Consider the following 27,893-nt stretch of genomic DNA (forward strand, 5'->3'; position numbering starts at 1 on the left):
AATTTATCCTACTCGATTTCAAGTGTGCTTAAAAAATACACAAAAAGTAATGTAAACAGAATTTTTTAAATGTGTCAGTCCATATGTGCTAATAGGTAAACGGAAAATTTACCTCCCTTGTGATGACTTTGGGTCGGGTGCGACAGGGACGTTGGGGTGAGCGATTTCACTTTTTGTCACATAATAGGTAAACGGAGAAAAGATATTCAATTCATTCTTTTTCTCGTCGGCACCTCCAAGTAAACAGACATAAATCCATCCCACTTCGTCGGCTCGACGGCTTACGAGATGCCACGGTTTCATCATCCGCCAGCCACTGGCAGACGCCAGTGCCTGAAGTCGGCCACACAGATCCCCTTTCTCCTCCTCCTCCTCCTCCTCCATGTCTGCCTTCCTCGCCGCTACGTTACCTGCCTCTTCCGTCGGGGATTTCTCCAAGTTTAGTGCCTTCGACAGGAGCATTCGTCCGAACGGTCGGCCACGTTTCCTCTTTCAGTGCGATTTTTCTCGGATTCTCGAACTTTGACTCCTTATTTCAGGAAACAAATGCGGACTGTCTAGAAGAGCTTTCGTTTCTGGAGGAATCGCCTTCTCAGTTTGCTGTTCCTTTCTGACTGCGGATACTGTTCAAGGTTCGCTCTCTCTTCCTATTTTTTAACATTGGTCTAGACAATCCATAAGTTTCTTGTTTATTAAATTGACCATAAATAATTTATATAAAACAATCCGCAAATAAAGATGAAAACTTGTCCAACAACATCCATATCGAAGACCTTGGAAATTGATTAGCCCCATGAGACACTGAAAGATGTTACCTTCTTGGATTTGATCAGAGCTTTTGGCGATGCTAATAGTCATGGTCTTAGCATTTTGCTCGCCTTTGCTTTCAGCTTTCAACAATCTTTCTTAACATGCACTTGTTTCTTGTAGTAGTAGCACTTGATTGTCAGGTTTCGCATAATGTTGCGCCCTCTTGTGAATAAACCATTAGCTTGATTCTTTCCATATTGTGATTTCCAATTTTGTTCTTTTGACAACAAAGCTGGAGAGACAACATCCAAATCTATGGTCTCTTTCCCGTAGGTTAGTGCAGGAATTATAAGAGGTAAGCAAAGATCTTGATAACAACAATGCTTTGTCTCCATCTTCAATTTTGGCATTAATATTGAGAAGCTGGCTTAATAATTTTTTATAGTTATTCAATGCTAATAAACAGAAGTAGCTTCCTTCATTACCAAGGTGTACAATTTTCTCTTTAAATAGAACCTGTTGTTAGTTTGTCCAAAGTTAAGCAGCAGACTTCTCCTTAGCAACATTATAAAGAACTTAATCAGCAAGGCAAAGTCGAATGTTACTTACAGCACGGAGATCTAGATCCTCCCAATGTTATTTGATAACATGGGGGGTTGCTTATCTTCCTTTTAAAACTTGGTGCAAGCCTTGTTGATCGAGTAGGTCATTCATGTTGATTTGCCAAGGGCTAAAATTGTTCTTCCCATCAAACTTTTCCACCTTGAACTTGGCATTGGAAATCTTGGATGTCATGTTGGAGAATCTAAAAATCTTGGTTCTGATACCATTTGTCATGTAGAAGATAGGTGATGCAGGAGGGGATCAAAAGTATTCAGATTTGCATCTTTTGGGTTTTTTTAATTAGTTATCTGTTAATTAAGTTTAGTTTTTTTTTCTTAATTATATTTAATTTTGTCTTAAATCTTAAAGAACTAAGTCTTGTTAGGTAATTTATCCTAAATCTTAGGAAATAAGTTTAGTTGTTTATTTTTTCCATTTAGATTTTTTTGAGGGTTTTAAGAGCTATATAAACCTATGTTTAGATGATATTTAGGACAAATTTTTTTGATATTAAATCAATTAGTTTCGCTTAAGCCACGTGATAGCTACATCGCTTTTATTCTTTTCTTCCCGCTCTTGTTTTTTGGAGAAGGTTTTTAAACCTAACTTGGGCTACTTCTTATTTCGTTATGTCTCTCTTGTTTTCTCGTTAATTACTCCGAAACTTCACTCCCCAAAATAATCTATATTCTTCTTGGCGTTAGTTGGTATCAAAGTTCATTAAGATCCAATGGACGATCATTGTGGATGTGGTTGCAACAGGTAGGTTCCTAATGAGAAAGCCCAGCACCATGATGGTAACATCTAGGATGTAATGATGATTGAGGATTTACAGAAGCAAGTTGTTGAATTAACCCAATATTTGACAGCACGAGATTTTGAAGATCGTGAGATCTTTGATCGTAACTCCGAGTCTACTTTTGAGAATCTATATCACCATCGAACTACGTACTGGAAACACCGTGGTAAAGAGGAACGATATGGAACTTTGGTTTCCGAGTTGATCTTTTTATTTTTTTGGCACATTACAAGCGGAAGACTTCATTAATTGGATCAACGAAGTAGAGAGGATTTTTGAGTACAAGGAAGTACCTGATCAAGTTAAAGTAAAATTGATCATTATAAAGTTTATAGGCCGAGCTTCAGAATGCTGGGTGCAACTTCGGCGATCACGAGAGAGACAAGGTAAATCCAAAATCACCGATTGGAAAAAATTAAAAAAACTACCGAGAACCCACTTTCTTCCCTATGGCTACGCGCAAACGTTATTTCAATGACTCCATACATTGAGGCAAGGGGCTAGAGCCGTTGATGACTCTATAGAGAAATTCTACAAGCTTATTGCTAGGAACGATTTATCTGAGATCGAGTAGCAGATGACAGCGAGATATTTAGGGGGATTACGACAACCCTTACAAGATTCCCTGAGCTTCCACTCACTCTGGACTATTTCAGAGGCTTATCAGAGAGTCTTGATGGTTGAAAAATAGTTAAACCGAATACCAACAAAAAGGAACGATCAAAACAATTGAGTTGTTCATCCTCACGAGTTGCGCCCTTCCCAACAGCCAGTGTTGTAAATGGTGGCAGGCGGTGGCGGGGTGGTCAGTGACTGCCTACCCCCTCGGCTGCCTAGGCAGTGCCTAGGCGGTTGAATATTTTTTACTTTTTTAATACATAATATTATAAATAATCATTATTCTTTATAATATTTACTTTTAATCAAATATATTAATTAAAACATAAATATTTAATCTTAATATTTAAAAATGAAAAATAAAAAATAATTATATATATAATTAATAGGATAATTTTATTAGGTTATAATTAAGTCTATTTAAATTATCTCAATTATAGTTATGATTAAAATTGTTAACATAAAGTAATTTAATTAAACCCTAACTTACAACTTACTCGCGTACTCTGTTTCAGTCGGGCAAGGAGTTTGCCACATTGTCGGGACTGCGCGACGAGTTGAGACGCGTCATTGGCTTGAGCAACGTGTCGAGACCTATCGTTGGGCCCGAGCGACGCTTCCGGGTCGTTGCCAAGCTCGGGTGACGCGTCCGGGCTTGCACGACGCATTCGGACATGTCGCAGGGCCTAGACGCCACGTCCGGCCTCGCGCGATGCATCCGAACTCATCGTCGGGCCCAAGTCATGCAATTGGACGTGTCGCGGCGGCGAAACGACAATAGTTGCGACTCCAAGCGTGGTGGTGGTGGAAGAAGGTGAGTTACCGCCTAAAGCACTGTCTTAGCTTAAGGCGGTGCGGCCCACCTCCCGCCTAAGCGGTGCCTAGGTGGCCACCTCGATAGCCATTTAGAACACTGCTAACAACCACCACAAGGTAATCCTAAGACCTCTATCAAGTGTTTTCAATATGGTGAACAGGGGCATCGAGCTTCAAATTATAAAAGATCCCTAAATCATAAAAACAAAACCGGTTGAGGAAGACATGGAGGATGAACCCGAATAGATTGATGAGTTGATTTACAACGATGATATCGATTACGAGATTCTTTATAAAGATGATCATGAGACTCTTGTCGTATGCAAGAGCCTACTGGCCCAAGGAAGAATCGGAAGATGAATGGCTAAGAACTAGCATCTTTCACATAACTTGCACAGTTACAAACAAAGTTTGCAAGATGATTATTGATAGTGGAAGCTGAGAAAATATTGTATTTGAAGAAGCTGTGCAAAAGCTGTAGTTGAAGACAGATCGTCATCCAAAACCCTACAAGTTGTCATGACTGAGCAAAGGGAGCGAGTAATGCCTTTTAACTTTTTCTATTAGTAGCAAGTATTACGATCGAGCATGATGTGATGTTGTGGCAATGAACGCATGTCATATATTGTTGGGACAACCTTGGCAATATGATTGTAGCGTTACCATGATGGACGAAAGAACACCTACACCCTTAGCATCAAAGGGAGAAACATCGTATTGGCTCCTCGACGAGAAGGATCCCTTTCAAATTTGGTAACCAATAATTCTACATTACTTTCCATGTCCAGATTTTTGAACGAGATGAAGCACGGAGATATGGTCTATGTTTTGCTTCCTTGTGAAAGCAATGTAATAGACCTAGACTTGGATCTAGCAGCAACTCCTATCCGACTTTGCTTATTTGATGACCGAAAATCTTCCTCCCAGACTTTCCCCTATGAGAGACATTCAACACCAAATTGACCTCGTTCCGGGTCAAGCTTATCTAACCGGCCAGCATACTGTCTTAGCCTTAAGGATGCCAAAGAACTACAAGGACAAGTTGTGGAGCAATTGAGACGAGGCTATATTTGTGAGAGTATAAGCCCTTATGCAGCCCTGTTGGGATGTATACTATAAGCCTAACTTTTGTATGAACATCTGTTTTGAAATATTTTGAAATGAGAATCAGTTTGGTTAAATGTTTGCATTTTATATTTATATATATGTCAATGCAGTTGTCCATTTAATTTATATTGTAGATAACATGGTGTGTGGTGTCACACAGAAGATCATGTTATCGGGTCCTTATAAATTATAAATAGTAGCTCACAACCAAGATGGATTGGGACAAACCATTGGAACGGTTGTAGTGTAATTTGGTATTAATCTGTCTTGACTATAAAATTACACTAGTACACTATGTGTATATTGAGCAGGACCGTTTGAAGTTGTTTGATTTTTACTGACTACATAAAAGAACAAAACCTCTGTTATTATGGATGTGCGTCCTCTTAATCCCTATATAATAACAAACACGTATACTTAGTATTTATTTCTTTAACTTATCAATGGGTGAGATTTATTCATTAAATCAATAGACCCGATGAGTTGAGAAATAGTACTATTTATATGGTGTGTTGTTGATTATAGAAGGAATCCGTGTCCTAATTATTTAGGCTGATGATGTCCCCTTGAGGAGCTCATAAGGATTATCATGTAAACTATGCATGTGGACTTAGTCCGGCATGATAATAAAGTTGAGTGATATTACTCTTGGAATCAGATGTTAATTAATTGAGTTGTCAGTAACTCATTTAATTAACGGGCATACGATATCTTAAACACAGGGAGATTAATGCACTCATGATAAGAAGGAGCTCATATTGTAATATGAGATTGGTGTGGTAGTTTAATAATAATCCTTTAGTGGTATGAGTTATTATTGATGGACTTGAGTTGAGTGTTCGGGTTGAACATAGAAAGCCCAAGCCCATCAGGAGTCCTAAACCAATTCCTCCTCTAGGTCTCTGTTGTAGCCTCTATATAAAGCCTCGCATCCACCCATCCATAATTTGGTTAATCTTCTTTTCATAGGGCCGGCGGCAAGGGTTAAAAAAGGGAGTAGGCGGTGCCTCCTAAAACCTAATTTCCCCACAATTCTCTTCTCCTCCTTGCTAGGGCCGACGCCTCCTCCTTGCTAGGGCCGTTGCCTCTTGCTTAGAATCCTTGGTGGGCGGCGGCTTGGAAAGGAAGAAGAAGAGGAGATGGCGCCCCATCCTAGAGCTTCTCTTGGTGGCCGACGGTTTGGAAACAAAGAGAGGAAGGGTGTTTGTTATCTTGGTAGATCGTCGCCCACACACCGTCCAAGAAGAGGAGAGGAATACAACAGAAGATCAAGAGGTTTTTGGCTACAAAGGAAAGATACAACTAGTTCTTTGATTCCGTTGTGTAATTAGTTTAGTTTTCTTTGTATCGATCCTGAATACTAACACAAGAGGCCAACGATCTTGTACTTCGATTAAGGCATGCTTTGATCCGTCAAGAACTTGCTTGATTGATCAAACACATGTCTGATTGATCATGCGGGTTGCTAGGAAAAGTTTTGTACTTGTACAATTTTTGTAAGGGGAAATTGAAACAAAACGGAATTCCAGCGCCTACAAGTGGTGTCAGAGCGAGGTTTTCTGGCTCTATGTGATTGGTTTTCGGTTAAATTATCCACTGCTCATATATAAGTTTAGGCAGGATAATAGTAGGATGTGTAAGAAAGATTAACTCTGTGGCTGCAAGCGTCCTAGGTCCAACTATTATGACTTTTTGTGTTTATGTATGATTTAACCCTCGGGCATGTCGAGATTGTTTTGTGTTGTGCATAATTGTAATAATTAAATACAGCCGGTTGCTGTATTATTTTTTACATTCTGTTCGATCTCGATTACATGTAAATTCCTTTGTGGAATATAAGATCGATAAATGTAAATTTTTATTTCTTTTTGTTGCGGCTTGTATCTTTGCTATGCATGGTGTTATTTTGAGGACCGGAGACGCGGCGAAAAAGAAAGAAAGATAGACACGACGACTTGATCCATTGGCGGTATATTGGAGGACAGCGATGGATGAGGTCATAATAGTTGGAAATTTTATTTTTATATTTATTGTCTTTATATATTGTTTTTATGTGCTGTGATGTGTGTGCATGTTAAAATTCTTCAATTTAAATAACTAAGTAGGAGAGAGATTATTTAAATAAATTTCACGGTCTTCATTACTGGTTTGTAAGTGATGCATTAAAACTTGCGCGTTGGCTTTAAGTGCCTTCCTCCATATCGGATGAGTTTGTTTGCGGATCACTAGATCGAACTTCCTCTATGGATGATTATAGGAAATTATTTAGGTATGTGTGAGCTTCTCCATCTAAAAGGGCACAATCCTAATTAATGGACTAATATCAAGTAATGGTATACACTTAGGCGCATTTAATAGTATCCTCCCCATCGGAGTCACTGCTATTATTTGTATGGTCGAAGATGAACCAACTATTAATTTTATTTGTCATAAAGTTAGGTTGACAAGATAATAAAATTAATGGGTAAAATCTCCTCTTACAAATGTTTGAATTAGTATACGTGTATCGTGACATACGAAATTCACGGTGTTTTGAGGTGTTGGTGAATTTAAATTATATTGTTTGAGGAATCAATATTATTTTAAATTCTAAAGTTTTGACCAAATATTTTATTTTGTGATTCTCAGGATTCAAAATGGCTTTCAATCCTCTCGCTGTTAATTTAAAAGAAAACAAACTTACCGGTCCAAATTATATTGATTGGAAATGAAACTTGGACATTGTCTTAACTGCTGAAGAATACAAGTTCGTACTTTTTGAGGTCTGTCCTAGCGTGTCTGATAAGGATTCTAGTGAAGAGGAGATAGAGAGACATAGGAAATGGGTCAAGACAGATGAGATAGCGCGGTGTTACATTTTGGCTTCTATGTCAAATGTGCTGCAACATCAGCATCAGGCCATACCCACTGCCTATGACATGATGCTCAATCTCAAGGAACTCTTCGGACACCAGAATCGGGCTGCCAGGCAGGAGGTCATGAGCAACTTAATGACGACCACCATTACTGAGGGGACATCCGTGAGGGATCATATCCTCAAGATGATGATTCATTTGAATGAGATGGAAGTCCTTGGAGCTGAAATCGATGGGAAAACCCAGATCGATATCATTCTCCAAACGCTGCCCAAGAGTTTTAAGCAGTTCCGCCTGAACTATAACATGAACAAAAGGGTTTATTCGTTGACGGAACTTCTGACAAAACTCCAAGCGGCAGAAGGGCTATTTCGTCAAAGTTTTCAAGTTCACATTGCTGAAAACGTTTCTGCCTCTAAGCCGAAAGGCGGAAAGGAGAAGAAGAAACAAGTTGGTTCGGCAAAGAAAATGATTCGACCTTAAGGGACTGAGCCGCAAGCAGGTGTGAAGAAACCGAAGGGCAAGTGCTTCACATGCAAGAGTCTGGGCATTGGAAGGTGGACTGTCCTCGCAGAAAGGAGAACAATAAAAGTTTATCTTATTCATTAGTTGTTGAAACATATTTAGCTGTGTTATCTACCGGTACCTAGTGTGTAGATACGGGAGCTCATGTCTGTAATTCATTACAGGTTCTAGGAAACCAGACGACTACATGAAGGGGAGATCACCATCTACATGGGCAATGCGACGAGAGTGGCGGCTGTTGCAGTGAGAGATGTTTATTTATCTTTTGATAGAAATAAAATTTTGATTTTGAAAAATTATCTTTACATGCCATATTTTAGAAAGAACTTGATTTCAATTTCTAAATTATTTATGGATGGATATTCTGTTTTTTTTATGAAAAAGTAGTTGTCAAGAAAAATAGGATGGTTATCTGTTGTGGTGCGTTGGTTGATAATTTGTATACTCTTAATCCAATAACTCCCACGATGCAACAAATGAAAATTAATAACACATCTTTTTATTTTAATAAGAGAAAGCAACCTTCGGAAATGAACTAAACATATCTTTGACATCTAAGGTTGGGTCATATTAACTTGAGTAGGATTTAAAGGTTAATAGCCGATGAACCTTTGGGTTCATTGGTAGTGGAAAACTTTTCGACCTGCGAGTCTTGCTTGGAAGGAAAAATGATCAAGAGGCCTTTTAAGGCAAAGGGGTATAGAGCCAAAAAAGTGTTGGAATTGGTTTATTCTGATTTGTGTGGGCCTATGACTATCCAGGTAAGAGGTAGTTTCGAATATTTATTCTCTTTTATAGACGACTATTCGAGATATGAGTACATTTACTTGATGCGTCGTAAGTCTGAGTGCTTTGATAAGTTCAAAGAGTACAAGGCTGATGTGGAGAAACGTCGTGGTAAAAGTATCAAGACACTACGATCTGATCGTGGTGGAGAGTACCTCTTAGAAGAGTTTAGGAGTTACTTATCAAAGACCGGGATTCAATCTCAATTATCTGCACCTGCTACATCTCAACATAATTGTGTGGCGAAACGAAAGAATATGACTCTTATGGAAATGGTTAGATCAATGATGAGTTATTCAGAATTACCAAATTCGTTTTGGGGATATACTCTGGAAACGGTGGTGTACATTCTGAACTTAGTACCTTCTAAGTCAGTACCCTCTATTCCCATAGAATTGTGGAATGAGCGTAAGCCTAGTTTGAAACACATTTGGATTTGGGGTAGTCCAGCACATGTGCTGAAGAGAGACGCTGATAAGTTGGAATCACGTACAGAAGTTCACTTGTTCGTGGGATATCCTAGAGGAACGCAAGGTGATTTGTTTTATAGTTCTAAAGATCAGAAGGTCATTGTTAGCACCAATGCCCGATTTTTAGAAGAGAACTATGTAATGAACCATAAGCTCATGAGTAAAATTGTTCTTGAGGAAATAAGAGAGGACACGTTTACTTTAGTACCAACGGTATAAGATGAGATACCACAAGTAGCTGCAACACGGGTCACAAATGATGCACAATTATAGGTAGTGTCTCGTCGTAGTGGGAGGGTTGTTAGACAACCTGATAGATTCATGTTTTTGGGAGAGTTTTCAGACTTTATCCCTGGTGAACATGAAGCTGATCCCTGGACATATGATGAAGCACTCCAGAATAACGATGCAGCATCTTGGCAAAGTGTAATGAACTCTGAAATAGAATCTATGTATTCTAATCAGGTCTGGGAGCTTGTAGAACCACCAAATGGTATAAAAGCCATTGGATGTAAATGAGTCTACAAAAGGAAAAGAGGAACAGACGGGAAGGTGGAAACCTTTAAAGCAAGGCTTGTTGCGAAGGGGTATACTTAGAAAGAGGGAATCAATTATAAGGAAATTTTTTCGCCGGTAGCCATGCTTGAGTTTATCCGGATTCTTTTATCTATTGCTACTCATATAGATTATGAGGTTTGACAAATGGATGTCAAGACAATTTTTCTTTAACGGAAGTCTGGAAGAAAACATCTATATGAAACAACCAGAGGGATTCATTGCGAAGGGCAAAGGACATCTTGTATGTAAGTTCAATCGGTCCATTTATGGACTGAAGCAAACTTCGATATCTTGGAACATCCGGTTTGATGAAGTGATTCAGTCTCATGGATTCATTCAGTGTCCGGATGAGTCTTGTGTATGCAAGAAAAGTGACGGAAACATGGTGATATTTCTTATACTATACGTAGATGACATTTTGCTCATTGGCAACAATGTCAAAATGTTGTCAGACGTAAGGGTATGGATGTCTAAGCAGTTTGATATGAAGGACTTGGGAGAATGTGGGCATATTCTTGTGATCAAAGTAATAAGGAATTGCAAGAAAAAGATGTTGTGCTTATCCTAAGTTTCATACATCGATATTATCGTAGCCCGTTTTAGCATGCAAAACTCCAAGAAAGGTTTTCTACCTCTTCGGTATGGAGTACCTTTATCTAAAAAGATGTGTCCTAAGACACCAAAGGAGATAGAGGAGATGAAGACAGTTTTTTATGCTTCGGCTATAGGAAGCCTAATGTATGCGATGCTATGTACGAGATCGGATATCTGTTTGCCCTTGGGCATGGTTAGCAGATTTCAAAGTAACCTAGGACAGGGACATTGGACTGCCGTAAAACATATATTAAAGTACTTGAAAAGGACTAGAGATTATATGCTGGTTTACCAGACAGATAATTTGCTCCCTGTGGGTTACACGGATTCAAACTTTCAATCAGATAGGGACAATAGTAAATCAACCTCGGGGTATGTGTTTACTTTGGGAGGTGGAGATCATAACATAGAAGAATGTTATGCAGAAATACGTTTCACACTTCACCATGGAAGTTGAGTATGTGGCAACCTCTAAGGCAACCAAAGAAGCTGTATGGCTCAGAAACTTCTTGATGGACTTAGATGTGATTTCTGGTTTGCCTAAAATTATCACAATTTATTGTGACAACAGTGGTGCAGTAGCAAACTCGAAGGAACCACGAGCCCATAAGGTAAGTAAACACATTGAGCGCAAGTACCACATGATACGAGACATCGTAAAACGAGGAGAGGTTGTTGTTGCCAAGATTACATCAGCAGATAACCTGGCAGATCCTTTTACTAAGATCCTTCCGGCAAGAGCTTTTGATAGACATGTTGAGGGATTGAGAATCAAATGTATGACAGTATTTATGGCAGCATAGTCTTTTAATATAAGTAGGAGATTGTTGGGATGTATACTATAAGCCTAGCTTTTGTATGAATATCTGTTTTGAAATATTTTGAAATGAGAATCACTTTAGTCAAATGTTTACATTTTATATTTATATATATGTCAATGCAGTTGTCCATTTAATTTATATTGTATATAACATGGTGTGTAGTGCCACACAGAAGATCATGTTATCGGTTCCTTATAAATTATAAATAGTAGCTCACAACCAAGATAGATTGGGACAAACTATTGGAACGATTGTAGTGTAATTTGGTATTAGTCTATCTTGACTATAAAATTACACTAGTACACTATGTGTGTATTGAGCAGGACCGTTTGAGGTTGTTTGATTTGTACTGACTACATAAAAGAACAAAACCTCTGTTATTATGGATGCGCATCCTCTTAATCCTTATATAATAACAAGCACGTATACTTAGTATCTATTTCTTTAACTTATCAATGGGTGAGATTTATTCGTTAAATCAATAGACCCGATGAGTTGGGAAATAGTACTGTTTATATGGTGCGTTGTTGATTATAGAAGAAATCTGTGTCCTAATTAGTTAGGCTGATGATGTCCCCTTGAGGAGCTCATAAGAATTATCATGTAAACTATGCAGGTAGACTTAGTTCGGCATGATAATAAAGTTGAGTGGTACTACTCTTGGAATTAAATGTTAATTAATTGAGTTGTCAGTAACTTATTTAATTAACGGACATACGATAACTTAAACACAAGGAGATTAATGCACTCATGATAAGAAGGAGCTCATATTGTAATATGAGATTGGTGTGGTAGTTTAATAATAATCCTTTAGTGGTATGAGTTATTATTGATGGACTTGAGTTGAGTGTTCGGGCCGAACACAGGAAGCCCAAGCCCATCAGGAGGCCTAAACCAATTCCTCCTCTAGGTCTTTGTTGTAGCCTCTATATAAAACCTCGCATCCACCCATCTATAATTTGGTTAATCTTCCTTTCCTAGGGCCGGCGGCAAGGGTTATAAAAGGGAGTAGGTGGCGCCCCCAAAAACCTAATTTTCTCACAATTATCTTCTCCTCCTTGCTAGGGTTGGCGTCTCCTCCTTGCTAGGGCCGACGCCTCTTGCTTAGAATCCTTGGTGGGCGGCGGCTTGGAAAGGAAAAAGAAGAGGAGAAGGCGGCCCATCCTAGAGCTTCTCTTGGTGGCCGACGGTTTGGAAACAAAGAGAGGAAGGGTGATTGTTGTCTTGGTAGATCGTCGCCCACACGACGTCCAAGAAGAGGAGAGGAATACAACAGAAGATCAAGAGATTTTTAGCTATAAAGGAAAGTTACAACTAGTTCTTTGGTTCCGTTGTATAATTAGTTTGGTTTTCTTTGTATCGATCCTGAATACCAACACAAGAGGCCAACGATCTTGTACTTCGATCAAGGCATGCTTTGATCCGTCAAGAACTTGCTTGATTGATCAAACACATGTCTGATCGAACATGCGGGTTGCTAGAAAAAGTTCTGTACTTGTACAATAACGGGGAAATTGAAACAGAACGGAATTCCAGCGCTTATAGTCCCTTCCCTACTTGTGCCAAAGAAAGATGATTCGTGGCACATGTGTGTTGATAGCTGAGCCATCAACAAAATCATAGTGAAGTATAGATTTTCGATTCCTCGCTTAGATGACATGTTGGATCAACTTTTCGGTTCTAAGATCTGCTCCAAGATCGATCTTAGGAGTGGATATCATCAGATTCGAATCAAGCTTGGAGATAAGTGGAAGACCACCTTCAAGACACATCATGGGTTGTACGAGTGGATAGTTATGCCTTTTGGATTGTCCAATACACCAAGCACATTCATGAGATTCATGCATCAAGTCTTGCGACCTTTCATGGGAAGATTCATGGTTGTATACTTTGACGACATCCTTATCTATAGTTTGACATGAGCTTTGCACCTTGATCACCTCCGAACTGTTTTTGAGAAGTTAAAGGAGAAACACTTGTTTGTCAACAATAGGGAGTGTTCTTTCTTCACGACCTCAGTTTTGTTTCTTGGATTTATAGTGTCTACTGATGGTGTTCGTGCAGATCCATCAAAGATAGACACAATCTTAGAGTGACCGCAGTCAAATACCATTCACGACCTCTTTCTACCATTGATTCATCCGGAATTTTTGCACCTTGATTACTCTATCACTGACTATCTCAAGGGCGTGAGTTCAAGTGGTCTGAAGCGCCTACGACTAGTTTTCAACTGGTGAAGCAAAAGATGACGGAAATATCCGTTCTAGCACTAGTTTTCAACTATGACACGTCTAACATTGACATTGGTGGTGTTCTAAGTCAATCAGGACACCCTATTGCCTTCGTTAGCAAGAAACTACCTGGTGCCAAGAAAAATTACTCTACCTATGACCTGGAATTTTATGCTATTGACTATTGTGCAATCCTTGACGCATTGGCGTCATTATCTCGTGCAAAAGGAATTTATCTTGTTCACTGATCATGAGGCTTTGAAGTACATGAATGGCCACACAAGTTGAGTAGTCGATACGCCAAGTGAGTAAACTACTTACAGGAGTTCACCTTCATGCTGAAGCATCAATCCGGGAGTCTCAATCGTGTCGCAAATGCTCTAAGCCATCGTTCTTCCTTGCTTACTACCATGAGTATTAGGGTTACCGGTTTTGGATCTTTCTCAGATATGAATGTTGTTGATCCCTCCTTCAACAGGACATTTCAGGAGATAACTAATGGGATTTGTAACAATTTTATTTTACACAATAATTATCTATTTTGTGGACTACGATTATGCATTCCAGACTGTTCCTTAAAGAAACACATTATCAGTGAGTTGCATAATGAATGACACTTCTGTCGAGATAAGACATTAGCTCTCATCTCTTCCAATTTCTATTGGCCCAAGCTAACTAGTGGCATAGCTCATTTCGTGGACCGTTGCTTTGTCTGTCAACAATCTAAGAGAACCCTCACCAATGCTGGTTTGTATACTCCCTTACCAATTCCTGAAGCCCCTTGGTGCAAGGTTAGCATGAATTTTGAATTGGGTTTACCCCGCACTCAACGGACTGTAGATTCTATTCTAGTTGTGGTGGACCGATTCTCCAAGATGACTCACTTTGTGGCATGTAGAAAAACCATGGATGTTGTTCGAATTGCCACCCTCTTCTTTAAAGAGATTGTGTGTTTGCACGATATTCTTCAAACTATTACTTTAGATCATAATACTAAATTTGTCGATCAATTTTGGGAGACTTTATGGGGAAATCTAGGGACGACGCTAAACTTCAGTAGCACCTATCACCCTCAGACCGATGGTCAGACCGAGATAGTGAACCGAAGCTTGGGAAATCTTCTGAGATGTCTCACAGGAACCAAACTGATGCAATGGGATCTGATTTTTATTTCAAGCAGAATTCACATATAACAGATCAAAGAACATGACCAATTTGAGTTCTTTCGAGGTTGTTTATTGACGAAATCCATTCGGGGTACTGGATTTAGTCTCTATTTCATGTCCAGGACAAGCTAACCCCAAGGCTGAAGAGATGGCCGAGCATCTTCGGGTCATTCATGAGCAGGTTATTCAGGAAAGCAACACCGAGTACAAGATTAGGGTAGATTTTGATGTTGGTGATATGATTTGGGTTGTTTTAACTCGTGACCGTTTCCCTGTTGTTGAATACAACAAACTCAAAGATCGATAGATTGGACCTTGCAAGATATTAGAAAAGATTAATGACAATGCTTAAAGGTTGCGACTTCCTAGTCATTTAAAAACTTCTGATGTTTTTAATGTAAAACACCTAAGTCATTGTGCTATGGAGCCGGATACACCCACCCTAAACTCGAGGACAAGTTCTCTTCAACCCCGGGCGACTGATGCAGGAGGGGATCTAAAGTGTTCAGATTTGCATCTTTTGGGTTTTTTAAATTAGTTATCAGTTAATTAAGTTTAGTTTGTTTTTTTCCGTAATTATATTTAATTTTGTCGAACTAAGTCTTGTTAGTTAATTTATCCTAAATCTTAGGGAATAAGTCTAGTGAGTTATTTTTTCCGTTTAGATTTTTTTTTTTTTGAGGGTTTTGAGAGCTATATAAACCTATGCTTAGATGATATTTAAGACAAATTATTTTGATATCGAATCAATTGGTTTCGCTTAAGCCATGTTACGGCTATATCTCTTTTATTCTTCTATTCCCACTCTTATTTTCTCGAGAAAGTTTTTAAACCTAACTTGGACTACTTCTTATTTTGCTATTTCTCTCTTGTTTTTTCATTAATTTTTCTAAAACTTCATGCTTCAGAATGATCTATATTCTGCTCAGCATTAATAGGGTTATGGAAGAAAGTAATAACAAAAGCACATAAAGAGACACAGTACATTATTTACTCTCAAGATGAGAGCTGCATCCATGGGGTAATGATATTACACTAGTCACGAGGTGTACAACCAAGAGTGCAAGATCAGATTCTAAACTTTGTACTCATACCTGCAAGGCTCTCATTGTATAATCCCTTCACAATGTTCACTACATAATAATTCAAGGTGCTCTACCACAACCATTTATATAGCCATGTAAGAGTCATATAAAGCCCCTGGGGCTTGGCACATATGGTAAGCGCATGATATTATGTTCGGATTGGGTAGGGGTTGAATCCCAGGGATCTCATAGAGACACCTCGTTAATGTGGCGGTTTCATTATTTTTTTTTTATGTAAGAGTCACATAAAAGGTTAAATCACTTAATGTGATTACACCATCCAAGAAGCCATCAGTGCCTACATTTCTGTTAGATGCATATATCCAAGACACCATGACTAATTCTAAGAAGTCTCGAGGAAATCAAAGCACCATATCAAGAACCAATATAGAAACCATGAAGAGTCTCATTATTCCCATCATGTGAAAGGTACTTGTATTACAGGTTTACCAAGTTAATTATATGCACTGAAATCTTATAAATTGTACTTTTCTTTAACATATGGAGTTTGTTGTTATCACAAATCTTATGAGTCTCTGGTATATTACTTAGGATTTCATTATATTTTAGACAGTATTTGTCATGTCTATGTAGTTCATCCTTCATCTTATATTGGACATATTGAAATTTTCGAATTATAACATAGGCTGTTTTGGCCATTAAAAAACGAATCAATGTATGTTTTTGTATTCCAGGAATAGAGAGATTACCATTTAGGGCAGAGGGCTATAACTTTTGGACATGGAAGGGACGCAAGATCCATTATGTAGAACAAGGAACAGGACAACCTGTCATCCTCATTCATGGATTTGGTGCTTCAGCCTTTCATTGGAGGTAATTGTTTTCAAGCTATCCATCTTTGCACTACCAATCAACTAATTGCAATGAGATCTCACTTTAATGTCATATTATTAGTGCTATGAAATCTTGTTTCTATATATAATGCAGCTATATGACATTAACATTCAAATTTCTCATTGTATACTTAATGAAATTTTATAATTGTAATAAACTAATAATCAGAATTAACATTAATGCGCAAGTTGCATACTAAAATGAAAAATTATCTTTCTTTCTTATCATTCCACAAATCTTAAATGTCATGCTACAAAACGTTTGTTTGGTGATAGAACATAGTGAAGTGGCTTGCCATTAATATTTGAATAATTTCTTTCAACTTCTAATCTAATTCAACAGTCAGAGAATGTACTGTATACTATTCGCACTCAGTCTGGGAATCAAGGTGATTTGCTGGTTTCTTGAATATTATTGCATTAAATCTGTGGATTAATTTACAGCTTTTGTTGACATTTTTATATCTTTTGGGGAATATTCTATTGCTTCTTTTTATGTTTGATCCTGTTAGTTATTGATTCCAACAATTGCAGATATAATATACCAGCGTTAGCAAAAAGATACAAGGTTTATGCCCTGGATTTGCTAGGCTTTGGATGGAGTGAGAAGGCTATTATTGACTACGATGCAACAATTTGGAGGGACCAAGTGTCTGATTTTTTAAAAGAAATTGTGAAAGAACCTGCAATCTTAGTTGGAAATAGGTAATGCAATTAAGAATACTAAGGATTTATATTTTGTTTTAAGTTTTGACTGCATTTTGCAATAAAAAAGTTATTAGGGTAAGGCACTAGGTAGTCCCTTTATTTCTGTTTATCATTCAATGTACAGCTATAAGTTTCTAGTGATATATGATATTTATGCACGAGTACTTAGAACTATAGGATATACTATTCACCATGTTCTGAAGATTAGGAAGATGCAACTCTTAAGATGGGATAAAACTAATCTTCTAAATATTAGAAAGATTCAGGTAACCTAAGCTACTGTGGATATATTAAGGAAATTTAAAGGAATCAGCTACAAGAGCACATGGAGGTGGTATAGATAATTGATACAAATCTCGAGACTTATGTCTAACACTAATCTAATCTCTGTCCCTGTCTGTGAATTTTAAATAGAAATCAATCTACCAATAAATGCCATTGAGCATTTTAAAGATTTGGTAAGTTTATTGACAGATAATAAATTCCAGAGGAATTAATAAACAAAAATAGACAAAAGGATAAAACAATAGAAACTTGTCCAATGCCTTTTGTGAATGTGAAAGAACCATTGGCAGATATGATATTGAGTGGTGAACTAAGTGAGTAGAGAATAAGTAGATATTATCAGACGTGTTCAGAGGTTCCCAAGCAGTGACTTAAGTAGAATGCTCAGTGGTATGTATTATAAACACAGTAGAAGTACCTTCATGAGTAGAACTACCACTGTAAAATTACTGGCATAAACAAGATAACCAGGGAGTTGCAGATATCTTGTATTTTCCATTAATTTTACAGTGGGGGTGCATTGGGGCTTATTCTGATTACCAGAGTGACCTTCATAGCATTGTTGACATCCATGATGCTTCTACAACTATGTGATTCACTGGATGACAACTGAGCCGCCATGGTTGGTGGAGGAAGAATGTATCTTTTCAAGTTTCTCATCCTGAACGGCCTGATTTAGATATTATAAGGAATCAGGGAACATCAGCTTTGACAAACTTTTGGACAACCAACGTGTATAGTATCTCTTCCAGAACCCTTTGCATCTCATTAGCATTGACCTCATCAATTCTCTTGTACAAAACAATATAATTCCATGAAGGAGCAATTTCCCCGTTCATCTCAGTGTTATGATCAGTCTGGAGTTAATCAAGTTGTTGATTGTCAGCAGCAGATAAGAGATGAAGATGGCTGATGAGAATATGAGATAGAAATTAGCCAACCAACTACTCGAGTTTGAGAGGAGCAATCTGCATTTGAATCCTTCAGAGAGGAAGAATGATGGCCTAACAATACTCCTCTGTTCACCTAATTATCATTGCCATGCTTTGGCAGATGGAAAGAAAAATAGCCCTTGAGGCTGAGATCCGGCTTGGATTTGAAAGAGAGGAAGATGATCTCATGGTTGTAGGTCAAACTATTGAGGATCTAAGGAGATCGAAAGCCTGTTGCCTCTACCGTCAATTGAAATTGATGTCAAATGATCTTTGACGACTGCTAGATTGGTTTAGAGGAGCAGTGCTTATGGCACGCAGTCAAATCTTGAGAGGGAGCAGTGCCTGGCAGGATTTGGGACGTCAGCAGGTGTATGATGTTCGATGCCCATGACAAAATAGGAATTGGGTATCATGACAATGAGAGGCTCTGATACAATGTTGTAATGAGGAAAGTTAGCAGGATTAGATATCCTAGGCCCTCCTCTTTATCTATCGTTATTATTTGTCAATATAATATTGCAGATAAGTTGATTGTCAGAACTATATGGTATGTACAATTAGGTCCTTAATGACACTAAAGTTAGTTGCTTTCTAAATGCGATCAACCTCAGTTCTTATTCATAATTGCTAAAATTACTGCTTATTGAACATTGTGTTGCAGTCTGGGAGGGTTTGCCGCTTTATTAACAGCTGCTGAATCAGCTCAGCTTGTTCGTGGAATTGTCTTGCTCAATTCTGCTGGTCAGTTTTCAAATGCAAATACTAAACAGTCCAAGGAAAATGGAAGTGAAACAGCCTTGCAGAAGTTGCTGGTCAACCCGGTGAAGGAAGCTCTGCAAAGAATATTCCTCGGTTTTTTGTTTTGGCAAGCAAAGCAACCTTCTCGCATTGAAAAAGTCCTGAAAAGTGTAAAGCATTTACAGTAACTTCTTGCTTACTAGCTCACGTTCTTGATACGAGAACCAAAGGTAATCCTTCTTTCTTCTACTGTCAATGCAGGTTTACATAAACACTTCCAATGTGGACAATTATCTGGTGGAATCAATCACCAGGCCGGCTGGGGACCCAAATGCAGGAGAAGTTTATTATAGGTATCCAAGTTATTTAATTCAATGGCAAACCGGAAACGTATCACTTTCGTAGTCTTAAGAATCAAACTTTCACTGAGAACAATCTGGCGCTCCTTCAGGTTGATGACAAGATTTATGTCGAACCAAAGCAAGTACACACTGGACAGCGTTCTTAGCGAACTGTCTTGCCCGCTGCTGTTGATTTGGGGGGACTTAGATCCTTGGGTAGGACCTGCAAAAGCTGTGCGAATCAAGGATTTCTACCCAAACACGACCATTGTGAATTTGAAGGCGGGGCATTGCCCGCACGATGAGGTGCCTGAACTCGTGAACATTGCTCTTCTCGATTGGTTATCTTCGTTAGAGCCAGTAGCCGGCCCCCAAGCTTCGGCGTGAAGTTTAGTTTACTTTTGTTGGTCGCTGATATTCTTTGCCATGTTATGCATGTTTATATATAATGCCTCAGTTCTTGGGTGTTGATTCATGAACCCAAGCATAAGAGTAATTTACAAATACCCCCGAAGATTTACGAGCTTTTTCAAATGCCACCTGAATTGTTATGAATGTTTCAGTTACTATCAAAATATTCCATTAATAGATGAGCAATTAATTGTTAATTTAGGAGGACAAAATAGATGTTTCACTCTCAAAAGAGAGTAGTTTGATAGTTGAATGGAAATGTTTGAGACAACTTATCTTTCCAAACATATGTTAAGTTTTGAGGGGTATTTTGATGATACTTTGGCTAATGATTCAAGTACATGATCAGAAGTTACAGAGATGAGGATGTTAATATAAATGTGAAAAAAAATAAGAAATAAAAATATTAAAAAAAAAATTTGGATTGCATCTATTAAGAAAAATTCTAAGAGACATATTTAAGATAATACAAATATATATTTAGATGATCAATAATAGACATATTTAAGATAATATAAATATGTATTTAGATGATCGATAATTAGATGATATAAAATTATAACAAATATACATATCTAAAAAGAAATGTTAGAAAAGACTTAATCAGCAATAATAAAATAAAAATAAAATTTATTTAAATATAAATGATAGTTAGATAATAAAGTTTCATGACGTAATCAATATCATCTAGTGAGATAAGACTATATCATCTAGTGAGATAAGACTTATTGTCGATGATATTTCTTTACATAATTGATTGGTTGGGTGTGGCTTAAAGAATTATCGACAAGTTAAAAAATCAGATCGAGTACAGATAGGTCAGGGTCCCAAATATGAGATATGAGATGTAGCCTGGAGTAATGTCTAACCTGCCTCGGCTGGTCGGAGTTGCGTAGCTCGGTCCGCATAGTCAGGCCTAACACTTTCAGTAAAACAGCTCTTGGTCGGCCCTTTAGTGATCTAGGCGTGAAAGATAAGACCCTCGCCACAGCTCATCTCCCTCATCAAGACTCGAGCTAGGTGCCACACCCGAACAGTTATCCCGAGCCGTCCATAATTAAACCCAGGCGGGACAAGAAGCACTAGGCGACAACAATATCAGGGAATCGTAACCTCCTGTCAAGGAATAACTGCATATATCAGGGAATATTTCAATGGTCTGCTATCATTTGCGAATGGAGCCTTCTTTCAACCAATAAGAGGGTACTACACATTCTCCATCACCCGATAGGCTCTGACACTTGATATTCTCTGACATTGGTCAGATTCCAAAGGTACGCATGGTTATATAAAAAGGGAGATCTTCTCCCTTGAGCAGGTACACGCATGCACACATTCACACTTATCTTCTACAATTCTTTTTTCCTTCGTACACTATTCTTCTGGAGAAAAAGTATCTGACTTGAGCATCGGAGGGCCTGTGTCGGGGACTTTTTCCCTGGTTTCTGGTCTCTAACGTTCTGGGTGCTTGTCTGACTGTGCGCAGAGCTTAAGTACCGCCATTTTCGTCACCATTATCCTTCAGCTCCACATGGAGGTCCGTCTTTTGGTGCACATACGCTAGGTGTGTTCAAGTCGCCTCTCCGTCAACATCGACGCCATCTCAACCGGCCTTCGTCTGACTCAGATTCCGGACAGGATCAATTTGGCACCGTCTGTGGAAATTTTCTTCACCTGTTCTGGAACGTGACGATGGAGGATACCGGAAGAATCAACGTCACCATGACATCAGGAGAGTATTGTTGGTCTGGTTAGCACTAACGATCTAACTCAGGTTTTAATGAATAACAAATCAGGTTAAGTTAGGTTTGTCGTTATCTAACACTCTGATCGAGTGTACAGGCTAAGTCCAGACAGGTCGACGGGCTAACCGGATGTCTGGCACGAAGTCCAAATGGGTCAAAGGGCTGACCAGACATTTAGCACGAAGTCTGGCTAGGTCGACGGGCTGATCGGATAGCTGGCAAGATGTCCAGACGGGTCGAAGGGCTGACCAGACGTCCGGCAGGTGAGTAAAGGTAAGTCACTGGAAGGGAGTGACTGTGAGAACGCGTTCCTGGGAAGGGAACATTAGGCGTCGATCCGGCTTAGATCCATTTCAGATATCTAAGTTGAGATCGTGACTAGATTCTGGTCTCGGAAAGACGGAATCTAAGTCATACTCTTGATATTGAATTTATAAACTGTGCTAACACTTTTGTTTTGCAGGAAACATATTATATATTTGTCTCAGACTAACCTTGTCTTGCAGGAGAAGGAATCTCTGGAGAAAGGTGGTCCGGGCGCCCGGGAGGCAATTTTATCCTAATCGTGTCATCGCCACATGGAGCTTGTTGGTTGGACATGCCACGTCTCACCAGGGCGCTCGGAAGGGATTCGGGGCGCCCCGAGCCTCATATAAAAGGAGGGTCAGGGGTGGAGCTCAAATAAACAACTGACAAGAAGATCTTCTACTACTTGCTCTGCTGCTCTGCGCTCCTGTGACATTAACGAAGTTCCGACAACGCACTTTTTCCTTTTCGATTAATTCCTTTGTCGGTATTGCTTTTATTTTCATTAGCATTTTCTGTAATTAGTTTGTAATAATTTTCGAATTACTAGTGATTGCCCACCGAAAGCACTCAACGAGTGCGAGCCTTGGAGTATGAGTCGACACAAGCTCTGAACCAAGTAAAATTGGTCTGTGTTAGCATTGTTTACTTTTTTCCGCTGCGTTTAACTCTTTTCAAAGAATTTTCGTAATCGATATTCACCCCCCTCTCTATCGAACGATCACGGTCTAACAAGTACGAACTATTTAAGGAAGCAAAGAGGTGAGCGACTTCCGAAAAACACACCACTGCTTCACACTCACACAAGATGCCCGTAGTTTCAAAGGACTTGACCCACGTTTCTGACAGGGGTCTAAGAGGAAATAGCCCGAGGATTTCCCTTAAACCTTCTATCGTGAGCCCTACCCGGACTATTATAACAAGAGTTCGGACTATTATAATAAGAAAGAGCAACCGCATGCCTCTATGACCAAGAGTTCCCTGCCCAGAGATTCGAAGAAGGGGAAAGCCATAGTACTTCGGGAAGAGCCGAAGGAGATCCTCGAAGAGCAGGTGCCCTTCTCTCTAAGGGTACTTGAGGAAAACTGCCAAAGGGATACAAGCCCCCAGCTATTGGACAATATGGTGGTAGCAAAGATCCAGAAGATCATCTCCAAAAATTTTCGAACGCTACGTTGCTGCACCAGTATAGTGACATCATCAAGTGCCGAGTGTTCTTAAACACTCTGTCTGGCTGGGCACAAAAGTGATTAGATGGATTTCCGAACGGGTCTATCACCTGCTTTCAAGACTTCAAGAACATTTTCCTGCGTCATTTCACCAGTAGCAGGAAGTATCAGAAGACATACTATTGTCTCTTCGCCCTCAAACAAGGGTCTGCAGAACCCCTTAGGAGCTATATTAAACGCTTTAACCATGTAGCCCGGGATGTACCGTCCGCTACCTCAGAGATCTTGATGAGTGCATTCTCCAACGGTTTGGTGGAGGGGGAGTTCTTTCGGGCTCTCATCCAGGAGCCAGTAAAGAATTTTGATGAGATGTTGGGGAAGACAACCAACTACATCAATGTAGAAGAAGTCTAGGCGGCTTGGCGGAAAGTAGACAAGGCACTTGCTCTTGCCAACAAATAAGATAAAAAGCCGCCCCAACCTCCAGCTCGACCCTTTTGCCCGGTTAGGATTCCAGGGTGGCGCAGTGGGTAGAAGCTGTCCAGGCCCCTAGAGCCGGTCAGTGGGGGCCCCGTTATTGCACCTGTCATAGGTCCCATACCCATTCCACTAAAGATTGCGTCCAGTTCGCCCGAGATTATCGAAGGGCGGTTGAACTGGGCTTGCCTCTGCCTGAGATTGCGCCCAAGCTTCAGAAGCTGTTAGCTAACTCTCCTGCTGTCATAGGGCAATCAAGTAAACCCCTCTCCGAAAATGCAGGTCAGGGAACCCTGTAGCCCAGTCGAGGCAAGGAGCCAATGGAATCCCATGAGGAGGAGAATAGGGGAAATGTCGACATCCGGGAGATCGACATGATCTCTGGGGGGCCCATTGATGGAGACTCCACCCAAGGCCGAAAGTTCCATGAGCACCGCTTGGAGATACATGCAGTGGGGTGTAGCCGAAAACAAGTTGTTGGGCCCATAATCAGCTTTGGGCCACAAGACCTGGAGGGAGTGGAGCTCCCCCATGATGATTCCCTCATAATCAAAGTCGTCATCACCAACAGCCGCGTGGCTAGGATTTTTGTTGACACCGGAAGCTCTGTCAACATGCTATTCAAAAATACATTCGAGGGCATATAGATAAACGCTAGTGAGCTTCAACTCGTAGCTACTTCCTTGTATGGGTTCACTCGCAACGAGGTGCGACGAATGGGTCAAATTAAGTTAACCATCTCTTTGGGTAGCAAACCATTGGTGAGGACCCGGAGGAGCACTTTCATTATAGTGGACTCTCCATCCTCCTACAACGTCATCTTGGGAAGATCCACATTGCACGAGTTCTGAGCGGCCATCTCTACCTTCCATCAAAAGATGAAGTTTCCTATGGGCGACCAGGTCGGGGAAGTCAAGGGCGAGCAACTGGTCTCTCGTAGGTGTTACGTCGACATGATGAAGGTGGAGGCCCGCAAATCTCAAAAAACCCATATGGAAGGATCCATGTCATCTAAGAGGAGCCTTTGCCTATAGCAAGGGAACCCATCCCTTGGGAGTAGGTCCAGCTCTATCCAGAGCGTCCAGAGAGCATCACCCGCATATCAGGCGATTTGTCGATCAAGATCAAGATAGATTTGGTCAAATGCCTGACACGCAATAGAGACGTTTTCGCCTGGTCCCCTGAGAAGCTACCGGGAATCAAGCTTGAGGTAGCTGAGCACAAGCTACACCTCTTGCCTGATTCCCGGCCGGTCAAGCAGAAGAAGCGGAACTTCTTGGGCGAACAAAATAAAATCATTCGAGCTGAAGTTGATCATCTCTTGAAAGCAGAACATGTTAGAGAAGTACAATTTCCACCCCGGCTCTCTAACGTGGTCCTGGTGTCCAATCTAACAATAAGTGCAGGGTCTACATCAACTTCCGAGACCTCAACCGAGCTAGTCCTAAGGACTGCTACCCGCTACCAAGGATCGACTAGATGATGGACTCCACCTCGAGCCGTGAGAGGATCTGCATGCTTGATTCTTATCAAGGATACCACCAGATGCCTCTCGCCCGGGAAGATCAGGAGAAAGTTAGCTTGATCATAGCCGATGACACTTTATGTTATACAATTATATCGTTCGATTTACGCAACGCAGGAGCTACTTATCAGCAGATGATGGATGAGATCTTCTGGGAGCAGATGGGGGGAAACGTGGAAGTTTATGTAGATGACATCCTCATCAAGTCCACTACAGCAACAAACCTTATCGCCAATGTAGAGGAAACTTGTGGTACGTTGTGGTAGTATGGCTTAAAGTTAAACCCATTGAAGTGCATGTTCGGAGCCCGAGGGATAAAATTCCTGGAGTACCTTGTTACTGAGCACGAAATCGAAGCCAACTCGGAGAAGGTTCAGGCCCTTCGAGACATGTAGGCCCTAGGAATATGAAAGAAGCATAGAAGCTAGTGGATAGGATTACGACACTCTGCAAGTTCATATCCCGATTCGCGGATCGGGCGCTCCATTTCTTCAAAATACTCAGAAGGGCTGCTATGTTTCAGTGGGATGAAGAGTGCAGCAAAGCTTTTGAGAAACTAAAGCAACACCTGGAGACCTTGATTTCATTGTTTAAACCTAAAACTGGGGAGCTACTCTGGGTATATTTGTTAGCTAACCATGAGGTCGTGGGGGCAGTGTTAGTAAAAGAATAGGATGATGTACAACAGTCAGTGTACTTCTTCAGCCACCTATTGAAAGGGGCCGAGTCTCGATACACAGCCCTGGAAAAGTTTGTTTATAGATTGGTTCTCATGGCTCGCCGCTTAAGACCTTACTTCCTGGCCCACCCAATTATTGTCCTGACCAATAGTACCATGGGGAAGGTCCTCACCAACATGGAGATAGTCGGTCACTTGATCAAATGGGCAACCGAGTTGGGGGAATATGATATACAGTATCAGTCCCGAACAGCGATTAAAGCACACGCCCTGGCCGATTTCCTAATGAAAATCCATCAAGGGGATGAGGAGGAAACATGGAAAATAAATGTTGATGGGTCATCCACTCAGCAAGGAAGCGGAGTGGGGATACTCCTTATATCCCCTCAAAAAGATATTATGCAACTAACTGTCCGGCTAAATTTTAGAGATACTAATAATGAAGTGGTGTATGAGGCACTACTGGCTAGATTGCAAGCAACTTGGCATGTAGGGGCAGACCGGGTAATCATTTATTTAGATTCTCAGCTGGTGGCTCGGTAAGTGGTTGGTAACTTTGAAGTTAGCAATGAGATGATGCAGTTTTACAGAGAAGTATATGAGAAAATGAAAGAGGGCTTCAAGGAAGTTACAGTTACCAAGATTCCCTGAGTAGACAACCAGAGAGCAGATGAACTAACCAAAATGACCAGTTCTTTGATTACTTGGGTGTTGGATAAGTTAATAGCCCAGAGCTTCTTGATAGCTCAGATTGACCTGCAGAACAATTTGGATGAATAGATTGACTGGAGAGCGACAATGATCATTTATCTTCAATAAGGAGTTTTGCCGGCCGATGCTGAAGAAGCCAGCATACACACTAATCGGGGATCAATTATACAAGTGGGCATTCTCTCGACTACTACTCAAATGCCTAGGCCTGGACAAAGAGGAGTATGCCCTGCAAAAAGTTCACCAGGGATGTTGCGGTAGCCATGTAAGAGGAAGGATGCTAGCCCGAAAAGTACTCCTGAATGAGTATTTTTGGCCTACTTTGCAGAGAAATGCTCAACGGATGGTGGACATTTGCCTCTCTTGCCAAAAGCACCAAAACCTAACCCACTGATCGACCGAGATTCTGAAGACCTCAATAGTCTCTTGTCCCTTTGACCAATGGGGTATGGACATCGTGGGACCTTTCCCCATGATTCCCGGGTAGAGGTGCTTTTTACTCATGGCGGTAGATTACTTCTCTAAGTGGGTCGAGGCAGAAGCCCTGGTCAGGATAATGGAAGGAGCGGTCATCCAGTTCCTATAGAAGAACATCTTGTGCCAATTTGAAATTCCTCACAAGTTAGTCTCGGACAATGGTCGATAGTTCCAAGGGTGCAGGATCCAAGAATGACGTCGAGGGTTTGGCATCATCCAGGCCTTCACCTCCGTGGTGTATCCACAGAGCAATGGACAGACTGAAATCACTAACAGAGAGATAGTTCGTGGGTTGAAGGTCAAGCTGGACCATGTGGATAACAACTGGGTTGAAGAGCTCCCCAGCATTCTTTGGGCATATCAAACGACTCCGCGAGAGAGTACATGACTTACTCCCTTCCATCTTATCTACGACAACGAAGTAGTTGTGTCTGTCGATGTTGGAGTTCTATCCGTTCGGCGTTTACTATATGACCCTGAAAAATCTAAGCGACGGCTGCTAGAGTTAGATCTTATCAGTGAAACTTGTGAGAGGACGGCCGCCCGGTTGACAGCCTATCGACAAAGGATGCGGCAGGACTATGATAAGAAGGTGATCCCCCGCTTCTTCAGAGAAGGGGACCTAGTATGGAAAAGGATTAGACCAGTAGGAGAGGTAACCAAGTTAGCACCTCAGTGGCATGACCCTTATAAGGTCATTAAGAAACTAGCGTCTGGTACCTATTACCTACAGGACGCTTAAGGTAGA

The 27,893-nt window shown here is 40.3% G+C and overlaps 1 protein-coding gene across 1 annotated transcript; it reads left to right on the forward strand.

Moving 5' to 3' along the window:
• Positions 1 to 277: 277 nt before the first annotated feature.
• LOC122021063 (pheophytinase, chloroplastic-like) lies at positions 278 to 20,253 on the forward strand. Its single transcript, XM_042579140.1, has 7 exons — positions 278 to 473; positions 540 to 632; positions 16,480 to 16,618; positions 17,173 to 17,343; positions 19,228 to 19,474; positions 19,566 to 19,657; positions 19,756 to 20,253. Exons 1-7 carry the CDS (start codon positions 383 to 385, stop codon positions 20,030 to 20,032), a joined length of 1,110 nt encoding a protein of 369 aa, XP_042435074.1. The 5' UTR covers positions 278 to 382; the 3' UTR covers positions 20,033 to 20,253.
• The last annotated feature ends 7,640 nt before the right edge of the window (positions 20,254 to 27,893 follow it).

Source organism: Zingiber officinale, chromosome 9A (genome assembly GCF_018446385.1).
Source record: "Zingiber officinale cultivar Zhangliang chromosome 9A, Zo_v1.1, whole genome shotgun sequence".
In the NCBI taxonomy this organism is placed as follows: Eukaryota; Viridiplantae; Streptophyta; class Magnoliopsida; order Zingiberales; family Zingiberaceae; genus Zingiber; species Zingiber officinale.

Coding starts and splice junctions, on each gene's coding strand:
- LOC122021063 (XM_042579140.1), top strand. CDS start 383: ATGTCTGCCTTCCTCGCCGCTACGTTACCTGCCTCTTCCGTCGGGGAT. Junction 474..539: donor CAGGAGCATTCGTCCGAACG/GTCGGCCACGTT, acceptor TCCTTATTTCAG/GAAACAAATGCGGACTGTCT. Junction 16,619..17,172: donor GCTTCAGCCTTTCATTGGAG/GTAATTGTTTTC, acceptor CAACAATTGCAG/ATATAATATACCAGCGTTAG.